Genomic DNA, 15,780 nt, shown 5'->3' on the forward strand with positions numbered 1-15,780 from the left:
TGCATGGGTTTCCTTCAGGTGCTCCGGTTCCTTCCCACAGTTCAAAGATGTGCAGGTTAGGTTGATTAGCCATGCTAAATTAACCCTAGTGTCAGGGGGATTATCAGGGTAAATATGTGGTGATATGGGGATAGGAAGTGGGTGGGATTGTTGTCAGCGCAGGCTTGATGGGCTGAATGGCCTCCTTCTGCACTGTAAGGATTCTATGATTGCTTTGTTTTGTCTGTTGCAATCTTCTTTTGCAGTTTAGCATGTTTGTTGTCCTTTGCTCTAGCTTCACCAATTTAACACCTCATTATTAGGTATGCCGATGCTGCTCCTGTCAAACATATGGCAGCAGAGACTGATCTTTTGGTCATGTGTGACACCAAGGAAGTGATTGGTCTTGGGTCAGCCTCATTAATTGTTAGACAGCCCTATGGATTTTCTGACAATGGAACGGCGAGAACCAAAAATATTGGTATTTCCAATATTTATTTGGAAAAAAGTTCTGCTCACCCAGTTCTGGATGTTGGACAAGCAGTGAAACAATTTATAGACAGTGGAAGCATCAAGGGAGGCAATGGTGAGATAAAGCTGGGTGTCATCAGAGTACAATGTAGAAACATGCTGTGTCATGCAGCCATTTAATAACTCTTCCTTGAGTCAATTTGTGCTTGAATGTATTCTAATGCTCACTAATCCTGTCTCTGTTCCACTAATCCTGTCACTGTTCCACTAATCCTGTCACTGTTCTTTGTTAGGTTGGACATGAGGGAGGTAACTGTACCTACCACAGGAACCTGGAACCCTGCTTCATACCTCAGGATAAGGAGAACATTTTCCACACAATCTTCGCTTTCTTCACCAAGTCTGGAAGGAAAGTTTTGGTGAGTTTGATCTTTCAGCGTTAATTACTAATGTGCAACATAGTTTTGCTGGTTAAGGGAATGAGGTAGAATGCATCAATTTGTCAATCAAAGTGACATTATAGGAATTTGGACCACATGGTGAGTAATAAATTAAGAAGGAAAGTTTCTGCATGAATTATTCAAATGGATGAACTGAGAGTTGAACATGAGGTGTTGGGGCTCAAAGAAGGGCATGTGCAATGTGACATGAACTGTGATGGAAGATACATGAGCTGTCAGAGGAATTAGTAGCTTGAGGCAGAATTCACCAGCCACCCCCGTAGTGGGTTTTCCTGTGGCAGAGATGGTTTGCCATCGGCCCCTGGTGGGGTGTTCTGATCCTGCCAAAGTCGATGGGAATTTACATTCCTTACCTGTGCCACTGTCGGGGAACCCACGGCGGGGGTCAACTTCGGTGGGACCAGAAGATCCCACCAGTGGGAAGGGCTGGAGAATTCTGTACTTTATTTTCCTTTTCCTCTTCCCCTCTGACTACACCACTGATCATACCTTAAGTTGATACATAATATAATGTTGAAAGTCCAGTTGCAAGCCAAGTTGCAGCCTGCTCCTTGTTAGAGCCCTATATGTAGAAAACAAGAGGTGGAGATGCCAGCATTGAACTGGGGTGGGCACAGTAAGAACTCTCACAACACCAGGTTAAAGTCCAACAGGTTTATTTGGAATCACTCACCCGATGAAGGAGCAGCGCCCTGAAAGCTCATGATTCCAAATAAACCTTTGTTCTTTGTTCTTAAACCTGTTGGATTTTAACCTGGTGATGTGAAACTTCTTACTGTAGAAAACAAGGCTGAACGCCTTATGGTCACAAGGCTAAAAGATACATGGAAAGAGTGGAAGTAAAAGGTGTAACTTAACTTTTCAGGTATTATTTGCATTGTTTAAGGGATAAAAAAGCACAAGGTGCAATGCGAAATATCTTGTATACAACAGTGTCCTTGGAGAAGTCTCCAAAAGGGAAAATTCCACCCATCGTTATTTTGTCTTTCATGTGAAGAATACCCACCTACATGTGGTAACACAGGGCTCCCAATTCCACAGAACTGCACCTCAGCATGAGAAACTGCAGGAGAGGGAGAAGGGAAAAACTCCACGCTGACTATGAACATTACCTCTGTTAGCAACTTTAGCAAGCAGCTAATGAGTACTGAACTGCAAACTACCTTTGTGCTGCCCCTCAGCATTTGTTGTGACCAACTGAGAAGTGACCATGTTAGAATCACAGAATCTCTAAGTGCAGAAGGATGCCATTCGGCCCATTGAGCCAGGCCCACCCCTGCCCTATCCTCATAACCCTTCACATGGCTGATCTACCAAACCTGCATATCTTAGGACTGAAAACAAAAAGCCCATCAACATTTGTATCTAAGATAGTATTGTGTCATGCATAGTATTCTACATAATACAGAAAGGTGAATGCACTGCTTCTGAAGAAGAAACGGGTATTAACAAATGCATTCCTGAAAGAAAGGGTTTGTGCATTGATATCCTTGATATACACAGCACAGAAGTAGATCACTCAGCCTATTATGCCTATGCCAGTTCTTAGAAAGAGCCAGTAATTAAATCTAGTCACCTGCTTCGTCCCATTGTCCTTTTTAAGTTGTGATTCAATTTCCTTCCTGTTGCATCTGCTTCAACCACCCTATCAGACAATACATTTCAGGTTATGACATCTTGCTGAATAAAAGATGTATGGTATCATCTCCCTCATGACTATTTTGGCAGTTATTTAAAATTTACATTCTCTGTTGCATAAGAAATAGGAACATACGGCTGTCTGATCCTGCTCCACCATTCAAAATGTTCATTGCTGATCTTCAGCTTCAACTCCACCTTCCACCCACTCCCCATACCCTTTGATTCCCTGAGAGATCAAAAAACTGTCGCATTCAATAACGTAACATCCACAACCCTCTGAGAGAGAATTCAAAAGATTCACAACACTGAGTGAAGAAATTTCTCCTGACAGTCCAAAATGACCACCCTCTTGCCCTAAGTCAGTGTCTCTGTGTTCTGGATTCCCCAGCCAGGGGAAACAACATCTCAGTGTCTAGCCTGTCAAGCCCTTTCAGAATCCTGTATCTTTCAATTAGATCACCTCTTTTAAACGCCAGAGAATGTAGGTCTAATTTACTTTGCATCTCACCATATGACAACCCCCTCATCCTAGGAACCAATTTGGTGAACATTCGCTGTCTGCCTCCAAGTGCAAGTATAAGTTCTTGACCTCCCCTCTCATGAAATGTTTGTCCCCGTCGACTCTTAGCAAAATTCCTCACAACTTTAAATGTCTGTATCAAATTGTCCCTGAATCATCCTTGCTCTAAAGAGAAAAATCCCAGATCCTCTAGGCCTTTCAGGGAACTGAAATCCCTCATCCCTGGTATCACTGTAATAAATTTTCTGTGCAGTTTCCACAAGGCCTTGACATCCATTCTAAAATGTGGTGCTCAGAATTGTATGCATTACTATAACCAATGATTTATAATGATTTTAATCTCCATGATAGAGAGTTTTTATAACATTACAGAGGTGGTTTCAAGGGCTGATGCTCCCAGCAGAGCACATCCCAAAAAATGTAGGTTTGCAGCTTATTATCTGACTTTCCATTTTATTGCAAAATCTTGCATCTTGTATGTATTATGCTAGAATTGAATTTTATAGCTACATTGTTACTTAAATTATGGGTATGATTTCTTAAGTTTAATTTTCAAAAGGTTCAAGCCAAGTGCTTATGTGTAAAGTTTATTTTATTTATTAGTCACAAGTAAGACTTACATTAACACTGCAATAGAGTTACTGTGAAATTCCCCTAGGTCGCCACATTCCAGCACCCATTTGGGTCAATGCACCTAACCAGCACATCTTTCAGACTGTGGGAAGAAACCGGAGCACCCGGAGGAAACCCCACGCAGACACAGAGAGAACGTGCGAACTCCGCACAGCCAGTGATCCAAGCCGGGAATCGAACCCGGGGCCCTGGCGCTGTGAGGCAGCAATGCTAACCACAGCCGCTATGCCATCCCATGTGTAACATGTGTAAAATATAAGGCTGGAATGCTATTGCCCACTTGCAGTTGTTGATTTTATTATATCTCGGCCTGGAAGTTGCCGGATTCCACAGTGTGTCCTATAGCATGGATGGAGAATTAGATGTGAAGGGTGATGACGTCCGTGATTTGCAGTTCTTTCAGTTTTCTAGTCGTAATTTTACAAGCATGTGAACAAGGCTTTTACACAGTTTCTGGACAATGATGTGTCAGGTAATTAGTTAAAACAATAATTTAACTGAATAATGTTAAGTTTACTTTTGTTTGGTTTGCTGATTCATTTAGGATTGTGATAGGCCTGGACGACCCTGTTCGATCATCAACTGTAAACTAAACTCCATTGCGAAGGAAGAAACCAGGAACATCGATGTACGCTTGCTGCTCAATACTGAAATATTGAAAAAGGTGAGAGCAAGCCAAACCTGCTGATCTTTCCACATATGTGGAATAGGAAATCACAAAATCCTTTTTGGAACCAGGACTTTTAATCTACTGTACTTTATCTTACATCTGTTAAAAGTGAATAGTCCTGCCCTGAATACAACACATTTCCATTTCAACACTAAACACCACCATTGAGTGTCACCTTATTTAATTACAACATGAGCTTTGTGCTGAGGAAGGTGCCCCCTGTTCTGCCCCAATAATATGGCTTAACATCATCCCCCCCCCCCTCCCCCCCAGCTCCTCAGACATGCATCCCAATATATCACTTTAACATTTCCACTTCCCACCCCACATTGTCGTTGCTGTCTATTTGGAGTCAGACTGATCTCGTGTCACATTGTTCTAAATTATGGAACAATTTAAGGTAAAACATGTCAAAATCCATATCACTTTGGGCTTTTTTTTGAAGATTTTCATCTAATTGAACTGGACTGGATTCAAACTTCAGCCTTGAAGCCCAAGGATAGAGCAGTAATGCATAGTGCAATCCTGTTCCCGCCTGGAAAACACACAGCATCTTTCTGATTAATAAGGGACCAACACACGTCAGCTGGATCATTGACTTTATCCATCTGTAATTAGCATTATTGGAACAGACTCACATAATTTGCCTCTTGCATGGGCTGCTAAATTATCTGGAACAGTCTGGTGCTAACATGTGCACCAACGGTGAGGGTAGCAACTTGTCACCATTCACCGCTTCTCTTTGTGCTCTGCAGGACAGCGCTTCAGTTATCCAGTTTGTTACAAGGGCAAAAGGCACAGTAACATCAGAGATGAGGATTGTGGAGGTGCCAGGTGGACTTCCTGAAGATGCAACAGTGAGTATTGTTTCACATTACCGATGTTATTTGGGCTAAACTTAAGTCAGCAAGATAGAAATAGAAAAGAAGCTATAAGTGTGCTTTGAAGTAGCACTGAGGCTGAAAATGATTGGCATTTCTAAGGCCGAAATCTAGACTTATTTCTGGATTGGAAGTAAAGGAATGAATCTAGACAGGTGGAAGTGCTTGAGTGGGAGATCATTTTAGTGGTAGATCATAATTCAATTAGATTTAGAGTGGTTATATGGAAAAGAGATAAAGCAAGAGTAAAAGTTTTCAATTGGGGAAAGGTCAATTATAGTAAGCTGACTTGTGATTTGGCAAAAGTGGATTGGAAAAAGCTACTTGAAGGTAAATTAATGTCAGAGAAATGGGAGACACAAGGAGGAGCTAAAGGGAGTTTAGAATGAATATGTCCCAAATCTTGCTGCCCCCAACTCCATCTCAAGACGATACAGAGTAGGATAAAGCAAAGAAAGTGAAGCTTATGTCACATGCCAAGGGCTCAATACTATAGAAAGCCGAGAGGAAAATAGAAAGTGCAGGGGTGAAATTAAAAGAAAATTAGGAGAACAAAAAGAGGATATGCAATATTATTGACAATTAAAAGCACACAGATATTTTCTGAACAGGGCAAGAGGATAACTAAAGAAAGTGTTGAATAATTAGAGGTCAATGAAATAAACTATGTGTGGAGGTGAATTATGTTCTTAAGGAATAGTTTGTATCTGTTTTCACAAAAGAGGGGGACGAGACAGATATTGTATTTAGGAAGAGTATAAAATATTGAATGGTGTTACAACCAGTTTAGGAGGGGTGAGCTGACTCCTCTCTTTGTCCCACTCCTGGGTTAGTGTGAATTTGAATTTTTTTTAAATGTGATATTTCCAATTCACTCTTACACTGTTCTACTTAACTGTACGTCAGTGTAAGAGTTAAGCCAGCCATATTCCTTGAGTTAACAAGTGAGGAGTTTGTTTTATTACTAAAACTCACTCGGGTAAATATACAGAAATTATTAAAAGGTTTAAAATGTATAAATATGTTCAACTTGCCACTGATGCAAAAAAAGACACCGAAACAACTTCCCCAGGCATGCACAAAAGAAATAAAACTTCACAGAGTATCAGATGTTACAGCTTGGCCAAATTTAAAAAGCTAAAGTTAGACAATCACTCACGGATTGTCCAAAATCTTGTTCATAGCGAGAGAGTCATTTTCCTCTGGTATTTTGGTTTCACATTGAAGCAGTCACTCTGCAGTTGTGGCTGGTTGATTCTCTTTCCCTTGAAGACTGTGGTGTTGTGTTGGAGAAAGGGTGGGTAAGGTCCCTATTGTCCTGTGGCAGTCTCTGACTGTTAGTTGAAAAATCCATATGTTACACTCAGGAGCTGGGTCACATGATCACTCTATAGTTTCAATCTAGGGTTATCTGAGCCAGTGGTTGAAATTTTACCGCCCCGCCCGCCATGGGAATCGGAGCGGGCATGGGGTGGACAATGGGAAATTCCGTTGACTTCGGGCGGGTTTTATGGTTTCGGGTCAAGTGAGGCAGTAAGATCCTACCCATTGTCTTTGAGAGCTCCATAGACTCTTTGGGCTGAATTTTCCCGTGCCTCCTGCCACGGGAATTGTAGCGGACGAGGGGCAGACCATGGAAAGTTCCGTTGACCTAGAGCGGGATTTTCCAGTTTCAGGGTGAACGTGGCTGGAAAATGCCGCCTTGTGTCTCTATAAAGTGGTTTGTGACCTTCACAAATGCAACATATGTTTCTGCTGTAAATCAGTGTCTTTTGTTTAGCACAAAAGTGTTTTTTTCAAAAGGTTCAACATATCCAGCTGAAGACATTAACAAATTAATATTCTACATAGCTCATCTTCCTAACAACAGGTTAAGCATAGTGAGGAAGGATATATTAAGGTGCTTCGCATCCTTGAAAGTAGATTTGGGGTGGCGCAGTGGTTAGCACTGCTGCCTCACAGCGCCAGGGACCCGGTTTCAATTCCGGCTTCGGGTCACTGTCTGTGTGGAGTTTGCACATTCTCCCCGTGTCTGTGTGGGTTTCCTCCGGGTGCTCCGGTTTCCTTCCATAGTCCTAAGATGTGCGGGTTAGGTTGATTGGGCATGCTAAATTGATCTAGTGTCAGTGGGATTAGCAGGGTAAATGTGTGGGGTTACGGGAATAGGGCCTGGGTGGGCTTGTGACTGGTACAGACTCGTGATAGGGCCGAATGGCCTCCTTCTTCACTGTAGGGATTCTATGGATTTCTATGAATAAATCGCCAGGCCTGGAAGAAGTGCATCCCAGGCTACAATGGTCTGGCCGTCATTTTCTAATCCTCTGCGTAGTGTCGGAGAACTGTATGACTGCTAACCTTGCAGCATTGCTAAAAAAGGAGGAAGAACTAGCCAGAGTTAATACTGGCTACTCAGCCTGATCTTGGACAGTGAGCAAATCATTAAAAAAATTCTGAGAAACATTCAGAGAGGCAATGATTAATCAAGTATAGTCAGAATGGGTTTGTTAAGGGGAAATCATGTTTGACTAACTTGATTGAATCTTTTGATAGTGCAGGTAGTGCAATTGATATAGTCTGCATTGATTTTGCAAGACTTTTGCTGAGGTCTTACAGAGCCGACTGGTCAGAAAAATAAAAGCTCATGGGATCCCAGGAAAATTGGCAAGTTGGATCCAAAATTGTCTCAGTGGCAGTAAACAAAAGATTATGGTCAAAGGGGTGGTTTTCATAGAACCATAGAAAATTACAGCTCAGAAACAGGCCTTTTGGCCCTTCTTGTCTGTGCTGAACCATTTTATGCCTAGTCCCACTGACCTGCACTTGGACCATATCCCTCCACACCCCTCTCATCCATGAACCCGTCCAAGTTTTTCTTAAATGTTAAAAGTGACCCCGCATTTACCACTTTATCCGGCAGCTCATTCCACACTCCCACCACTCTCTGCGTGAAGAAGCCCCCCCTAATATTCCCTTTAAACTTTTCTCCTTTCACCCTTAACCCATGCCCTCTGGTTTTTTTCTCCCCTAGCCTCAGCGGAAAAAGCCTGCTCGCATTCACTCTATCTATACCCATCAAAATCTTATACACCTCTATCAAATCTCCCCTCAATCTTCTACGCTTCAGGGAATAAAGTCCCAACCTATTCAATCTCTCTCTGTAACTCAGCTTCTCAAGTCCCGGCAACATCCTTGTGAACCTTCTCTGCACTCTTTCAATCTTATTTGCATCCTTCCTGTAACTAGGTGACCAAAACTGTACACAATACTCCAAATTCGGCCTCACCAATGCCTTATATAACCTTACCATAACACTCCAACTTTTATACTCGATACTCCGATTTATAAAGGCCAATGTACCAAAGGCACTCTTTACGACCCTATCCACCTGTGACGTCACTTTTAGGGAATTCTGTACCTGTATTCCCAGATCCCTCTGTTCAACTGCACTCTTCAGAGTCCTACCATTTACCCTGTACGTTCTTCTTTGGTTTGTCCTTCCAAAGTGCAATATCTCACACTTGTCTGCGTTAAATTCCATTTGCCATTTTTCAGCCCATTTTTCTAGTTGGTCCAAATCCCTCTGCAAGCTTTGAAAACCTTCCTCACTGTCCACTACACCTCCAATCTTTGTATCATCAGCAAACTTGCTGATCCAATTTACCACATTATCATCCAGATCATTGATATAGATGACAAACAACAATGGACCCAACACCGATCCCTGCGGCACACCACTAGTCACAGGCCTCCACTCAGAGAAGCAATCCTCCACAACCACTCTCTGGCTTCTTCCATTGAGCCAGTGTCTTATCCAATTTACTACCTCCCCATGTATACCTAGCGACTGAACCTTCCTAACTAACCTCCCATGAGGGACCTTGTCAAAGGCCTTGCTGAAATCCAGGTAGACAACATCCACCGCCTTCCCTTCATCCACTTTCCTGGTAACCTCCTCGAAAAACTCCAATAGATTGGTCAAACATGACCTACCACGCACAAAGCCATGTTGACTCTCCCTAATAAGTCCCTGTCTATCCAAATATTTGTAGATCCTATCCCTTATCACACCTTCCAATAACTTGCCCACCACTGACGTCAAACTTACTGGCCGATAATTTCCCGGATTTCTTTTGGAACCTTTTTTAAACAACGGAACAACATGAGCCACCCTCCAATCATCCGGCACCTCCCCCGTGAATACTGACATTTTAAATATGTCTGCCAGGGCCCCTGCAAGTTCAACACTAGTTTCCCTCAAGGTCCGTGGGAATACCCTGTCCGGTCCTGGGGATTTATCCACTCTGATTTGCCTCAAGACAGCGAGCACCTCCTCCCCTTTAATCTGTAACAGTTCCATGGCCTCCCTACCAGTTTGCCCTATTTCCGTAGACTCCATGCCCGTTTCCTCAGTAAATGCGGATGCAAAAAAACCATTTAGTATCTCCCCCATCTCTTTTGGTTCCATACACAGTCTACCACTCTGGTCTTCAAGAGGACCAATTTTATCCCTCACTATCCTTTTGCTCCTAACATACCTATAGAAGCTCTTTGGATTTTCCTTCACTCTGTCTGCCAAAGCAACCTCATGTCTTCTTTTAGCCCTCCTGATTTCCCTCTTAAGTAGCTTCTTGCACTTTTTATACTCCTCGAGCATCTGATGTGTTCCTTGCTGCCTGTACATTTCATACAACTCTCTCTTCCTCTTAATCAGTGTTACAATCTCCCTCGAGAACCAAAGTTCCTTATTCCTATTTACTTTGCCTTTAATCCTGACAGGAACATACAAACTCTGCACTCTCAAAATTTCTCCTTTGAAGGCCTCCCACTTTCCATTTACATCCTTACCAGAGAACAGCCTGTGCCAATCCACACTTCCCAGATCCCTCCTCATTTCATCAAATTTGGCCTTTTTCCAGTTCAGAACTTCAACCCGAGGACCAGATCTATCCTTATCCATGATCAGGTTGAAACTAATGGCATTATGATCACTGGATCCAAAGTGTTCCCTCACACTCACATCCATCACCTGCCCTAACTCATTTCCCAATAGGAGATCCAATATCGCATCCTCTCTAGTTGGCACCTCTATATACTGATGTAGAAAATTCTCCTGAACACATTTTACAAACTCGACCCCGTCTAAACCTTTAACAGTATGCGAGTCCCAATCTATATGTGGAAAGTTAAAATCCCCTACCCTCACAACTTTGTGTTTCTTGCAGTTGTCAGCTATCTCTCCGCTGATTTGCTCCTCCAATTCTCGCTGACTATTGGGTGGTCTATAATACAAGTCCATTAATGTGGTCATACCTTTCCTGTTTCTCAGCTCCACCCAAAGGGCGGGCCTCTGTAGACAAGCTCCCTAATCTATCCTGCCTGAGTACCGCTGTAACATTTTCCCTGACCAACAATGCCACCCCCCCACCTTTTATCCCTCTGCCTCTATCCCGCCTGAAACATTGGAACCCTGGAACATTGAGCTGCCAGTCCTGCCCCTCCTGTAGCCAAGTTTCACTAATGGCTATAATGTCATATTTCCATGTGTCTCTCCACGCCTTCAGCTCATAGAAGATCTCAGAATTCCTACAGTGCAGAAGGAGGCCATTCAGCTCATTGAGTCTGCACCGACTCTCTGACAGAGCATCTTACCCAGGCCCACCCCTCTGCTCTATCCCTTAACCCTATATATTTACCCTGCTAATCCACCTAACCTACACATCTCGAGATACTAGGGAGCAAATTAGCACGGCTAGTTCACCTAACCTGCACATCTTTGGACTGTGAGAGGAAACTGGAGCACCTGGAGGAAACCCACGCAGATACGGAGAGAACGTGCAAACTCCGCACAGACAGTGACCCAAGGCTGGAATCAAACCTGGGTCCCTGGCGCTGTGAGGCAGCAGTGCTAACCACTCATAGAATCATAGAAACCCTACAGTGCAGAAGGAGGCCATTCGGCCCATCGAGTCTGCACCGACCACAATCCCACCCAGGCCCTACCCCCACATATTTTACCCGCTAATCCCTCTAACCTACACATCCCAGGACTCTAAGGGGCAATTTTTTAACCTGGCCAATCAACCTAACCCGCACATCTTTGGACTGTGGGAGGAAACCGGAGCACCCGGAGGAAACCCACGCAGACACGAGGAGAATGTGCAAACTCCACACAGACAGTGACCTGAGCCGGGAATCGAACCCGGGACCCTGGAGCTGTGAAGCAGCAGTGCTAACCACTGTGCTACCGTGCCGCCCTTTCATATTGACTGTTGGAGCAGGGTGGCAAGTGAAGTGATGAGGGAGATAGTGAGCAGGAAAGCAAGTGGTTGGCGAGAGTTCAATGGACAGCTGGTGCACAATGATGACTGTGTATGTGCCTATTGATGGAGTGGATGCTGACTTCCTATTCTCGACACGCAATGATAAAATCAACAGCACTGACTTGCTGTTCCAGTGCTAAGAGATACAGTGGATCCTATTTTGCATCATGCCCCATTTTTCTCTCATCCATGTGTTCGTTAACCTAATTTGGCTCCCAGTCACCAATGCCTCAATTTTAAAATTGACATCCTCATGTTTAAATCCCTCCATGACTTGGCCCCTCCATATCTCTGTGAACGTTTCCAGCCTGACAAACTGCTGAGACCTCTGCACTCCTCTAACTTTGGGTTTGCACATCCTCCATTCCTTTGCCGCACCTTTGGTGGCTGTGACCTCAGCTATCTAAGACTGAAATTCTCTCCCCATTACCTCTCCTTTAAGCCAATGCTTGAAACCTATCCTTTTGACCAAGCATTTGATCACCTGCCCTAATGTCTCCTTTGGTACTACATCAAAAGCTCTATGTGAATTCAAGCTTACTAGTGAATAAATGTTTGCATTATGGTATGTAAAGCATTAAGAATTCACATATTAATATCAGCAATGGTTGTTTCTACACTTCACAGTAGGAAGTCTCACAACACCAGGTTAAAGTCCAACAGGTTTATTTGGTAGCAAATACCATAAGCTTTCGGAGCAATGCTCCTTCGTCAGATGGAGTGGATATCTGTTCTCAAACAGGGCACAGACACAGAAATCAAATTACAGAATACTGATTAGAATGCAAATCTCTACAGCCAGCCAGGTCTTAAATGTACAGACAATGTGGGTGGAGGGAGCATTCAACACAGGTTAAAGAGATGTGTATTGTCTCCAGACAGTACAGCTTGTGAAATTGTGCAAGTCCAGGAGGCAAGCTGTGGGGGTTAATTACAGTATTCTGTAATTTGATTTCTGTGTCTGTGCCCTGTTTGAGAACAGATATCCACTCCATCTGACGAAGGAGCATTGCTCCGAAAGCTTATGGTATTTGCTACCAAATAAACCTGTTGGACTTTAACCTGGTGTTGTGAGACTTCTTACTGTGCTTACCCCAGTCCAACGCCGGCATCTCCACATCATGTCTACACTTCACAACAGCCGCAATAACGTCATGACCCAATGCATGCATTTATGGCAAGTAATACAGATTGTATTTTTATATAGGCGCTCTCGGAGCCTTTCTCTAAGTATTCTGTTACCTGTTAATGTTGAGCCACTGGATTAAAAGGAACCCTGTAGAAAACAGTATTTTTGGAGGTAGTTTTGTTGCATTTGTTTATCCATAGCAGTGAATTGGCATCAAACTTGACATCATGTTACGTCACCACTTGCACAAATGATTATCATGATTAAAATTATGTCTGGCCCCTTTTGCTCAGGGAGAGTTAATAAATATTTGACTTTTAAAACAATCAGATATGCTGAGAGTCAAACCTGTTGTAACTGGCAGCAATCTGGAGATGATAGGAGCAAGAAAAGAGAGGGTGGGAATGTGCTCGTGTTGTGGGGACTGAGGGAATAGTAGAAAAGGAGCCAGATCCCCACCGCAAAATAACTTCAACCACAGATATGTGCAACTATGAAAAATATTTGCAGGATTTCCAAACCGCATATATAGTATGAAAACTAGCTCAGAACTGACTCCAGATGCTTCAATGGCCCTTAGCTGCTAGTTGCAGACTTTAAAGCAAACCCTTACTACAATTGCTCAACACAACTAAAGACCTTTGAGAATTATTTCACAGGAATGATACAGCAAACCCATAACTTGGCGCCACACTAAGAGGGAGCACAGGTCAGAAGCCGAACTACAGGAAGTGCTGTCAAATCGTGGGAATGAAACATTGCAGAAGTATCCCTAATGAAATGACTTCATTAACAGAGGCATCAAATTCAAAACTAAACAAATCATGCTAACCCTTTATAAAAGACTTGACAAATCTCAGCTGGGGTATTACATTTAACTCTCTGCACCAGGTTTTAGGAAGGATGTTAAGGCTTTGTAGAGGGTGCAGAAGAGTTTTACTAGAATGATGCCAGAGATGAAGGACCTCAGTTGTGTGGAGAGACTCGCGATGCTAGGATTGTTTGGCTTAGAGCAGAGGACGTTTGGGGGAGGTTTCACAGAGGGGTGAGTGGCAAAAGAATCACATGCCACTTAAAGGAACAATGGGCAAAATTTATTCCAGGTGATGGGGGTTTCACCATCCGGTTGGAGAGCCAGCAAGAGTCCTGCATTGCCTCCTTTGGGATGGGTCCATTGTATTCACTGCCAGCCAGCCACTTAAGTGGCCAGTGCTGGGTCCTAGGGGAAGAAATCCTTCACCCCACCCTCTCCACATAATAGCTGCCAGTCAATCAGAGGTCAGCAGCTCGTCATTACAATCATATCCCAGAGGAGCAGTGGTAGCTGCCGACAGTGCAACCACCAGATGCACCGGATCAGCAAGAGTGAGAACGGGAGGAAGTCACAGACAAGGTGGTGTGTGTGTGTGTGTGTGTGTGTGTGTGTGTGTGTGTGTGTGTGTGTGTGTGTGTGTGTGTGTGTGTGTGGGGCGGGGGGGCGGTATTGGAAGAAAAGGCAGGTGGGCTACTGCCTCCCTCCCCAACCCCTTCCCAATGTCAGATCCCTTAATCAGCCATTGAGCGACCCTGGGAAGCTCACACGCAAACAAACAGCGCTTACTCTGTAGGCTTCCCGCTGGTACCTGCCTCACCCTAGCAGGGCTGTTAAGAGACATTAATCAACAGGGACTTCCTCATCACCTTCCCACCCAATTAATGCCCACCCACTGTTGGGGCAGGGCATTAAATTCCACCCATTATTTTATGCAGCAAGTTAAGTTCAGGAATGTCTAACCAGTGAAATCTGATTCAATATTACATTTCTAATGGGAATTGGATAAATACTTCACAGAATTGTTACAATGGAAAAGGAGGCCATTTGACCCATCATGTCTGCACTGGCTCTGAAAATGAGCATCGTGACTTAGTGTTATTCCCCTCCTTTTCCCAGTACCCTGCACGTTGTTTCTATTGAGCTAATCATCTAATGCCTTCTTGAATGCCTCGATTGAACCTGCCTCCACTACACTTCCAGGCAGCGCATTCCAAATCTGAACCACTCGATGTGTAAAAAAGTTTGTTCTCACATTACATTTGCTTCTTTTGCAAACAATTTTAAATCTCTGCCCTCTTGTTCTTGATCCTTTTACGAGCAGGAACAGTCTCTCCCGATGTACTCTGTCCAGCCCCCTCATGATTTTCAACATCTCTATTAAATCTCCTCTTAGCCGCCTTCTCTCCAAGGTAAAAAGTCCCAATCTATCCTCATAACTGAACTTTCTCATTCCTGGAAACATTCTTTAAGTGCCACGATATAAACACACCTGTCTTGGCCACCAAGTCCTGGGGTTGGACTCAAACCCGGAGCTTCTGATTCAGAGGTAAGGACGCTACCCACTATGTCATAAGACCTCCCTTGTACTCTATGGCATTATTACTAAAACACAGGATGCCTTATTAACTGCTCACTCCACCTGTCCTGCCATCTTCAATGATCTATGCACATATAAAGAACAAAACAGCACAGGAACAGGCCCTTCGGCCCTCCAAGCCTGCACCGATCATGTGTTCCTAACTAGACCATCCGTTTGTATCCCTCTATTCCCTGTTCATGTGGCTATCTAGATAAATCTTAAATGATCCTAGCGTGTCTGCCTCAACCACCTTGCTTGGTAGTGCATTCCAGGCCCCCACCACCCTCTGTGTAAAAAACGTCCCCCGCATATCCGTATTGAACCTTGCCCCCCTTACCTTGAACTTGTGACCCCTTGTGTTTGTCATTTCTGACCTGGGAAAAAGCTTCCAACTGTTCACCCTATCTATGCCCTTCATAATTTTATAAACTTCTATTAGGTCGCCCCTCAACCTCCGTCTTTCCAAGGAGAACAACCCTAGTTTACTCAATCTCACCTCATAGCTAATGCTCTCCATACCAGGCAACATCCTGGTAAACCTTTTCTGCACTCTTTCCAAAGCCTCCACGTCCTTCTGGTAGTGTGGTGACCAGAACTGGACGCAGTACTCCAAATGTGGCCTAACCAACGTTCTCATAGAAATCATAGAAATCATAGAAACCCTACAGTGCAGAAGGAGGCC

General features: G+C 43.7%; 1 protein-coding gene across 2 annotated transcripts in view; it reads left to right on the plus strand.

The window, feature by feature from the left end:
• itga9 (integrin, alpha 9) overlaps nucleotides 1-15,780 on the plus strand; it is a 493,651-nt gene that overhangs the window by 437,940 nt on the left and 39,931 nt on the right. For both annotated transcript variants that reach the window (XM_078216645.1, XM_078216646.1), the window contains exons 24-26: nucleotides 744-869; nucleotides 4,250-4,369; nucleotides 5,131-5,232. In XM_078216645.1, coding sequence (XP_078072771.1) covers nucleotides 744-869; nucleotides 4,250-4,369; nucleotides 5,131-5,232 — 348 coding nt within the window. The remainder of the gene's footprint in view (nucleotides 1-743; nucleotides 870-4,249; nucleotides 4,370-5,130; nucleotides 5,233-15,780) is intronic.

The sequence above is a fragment of the Mustelus asterias genome, chromosome 7 (genome assembly GCF_964213995.1).
Source record: "Mustelus asterias chromosome 7, sMusAst1.hap1.1, whole genome shotgun sequence".
Classification (NCBI taxonomy): Eukaryota; Metazoa; Chordata; class Chondrichthyes; order Carcharhiniformes; family Triakidae; genus Mustelus; species Mustelus asterias.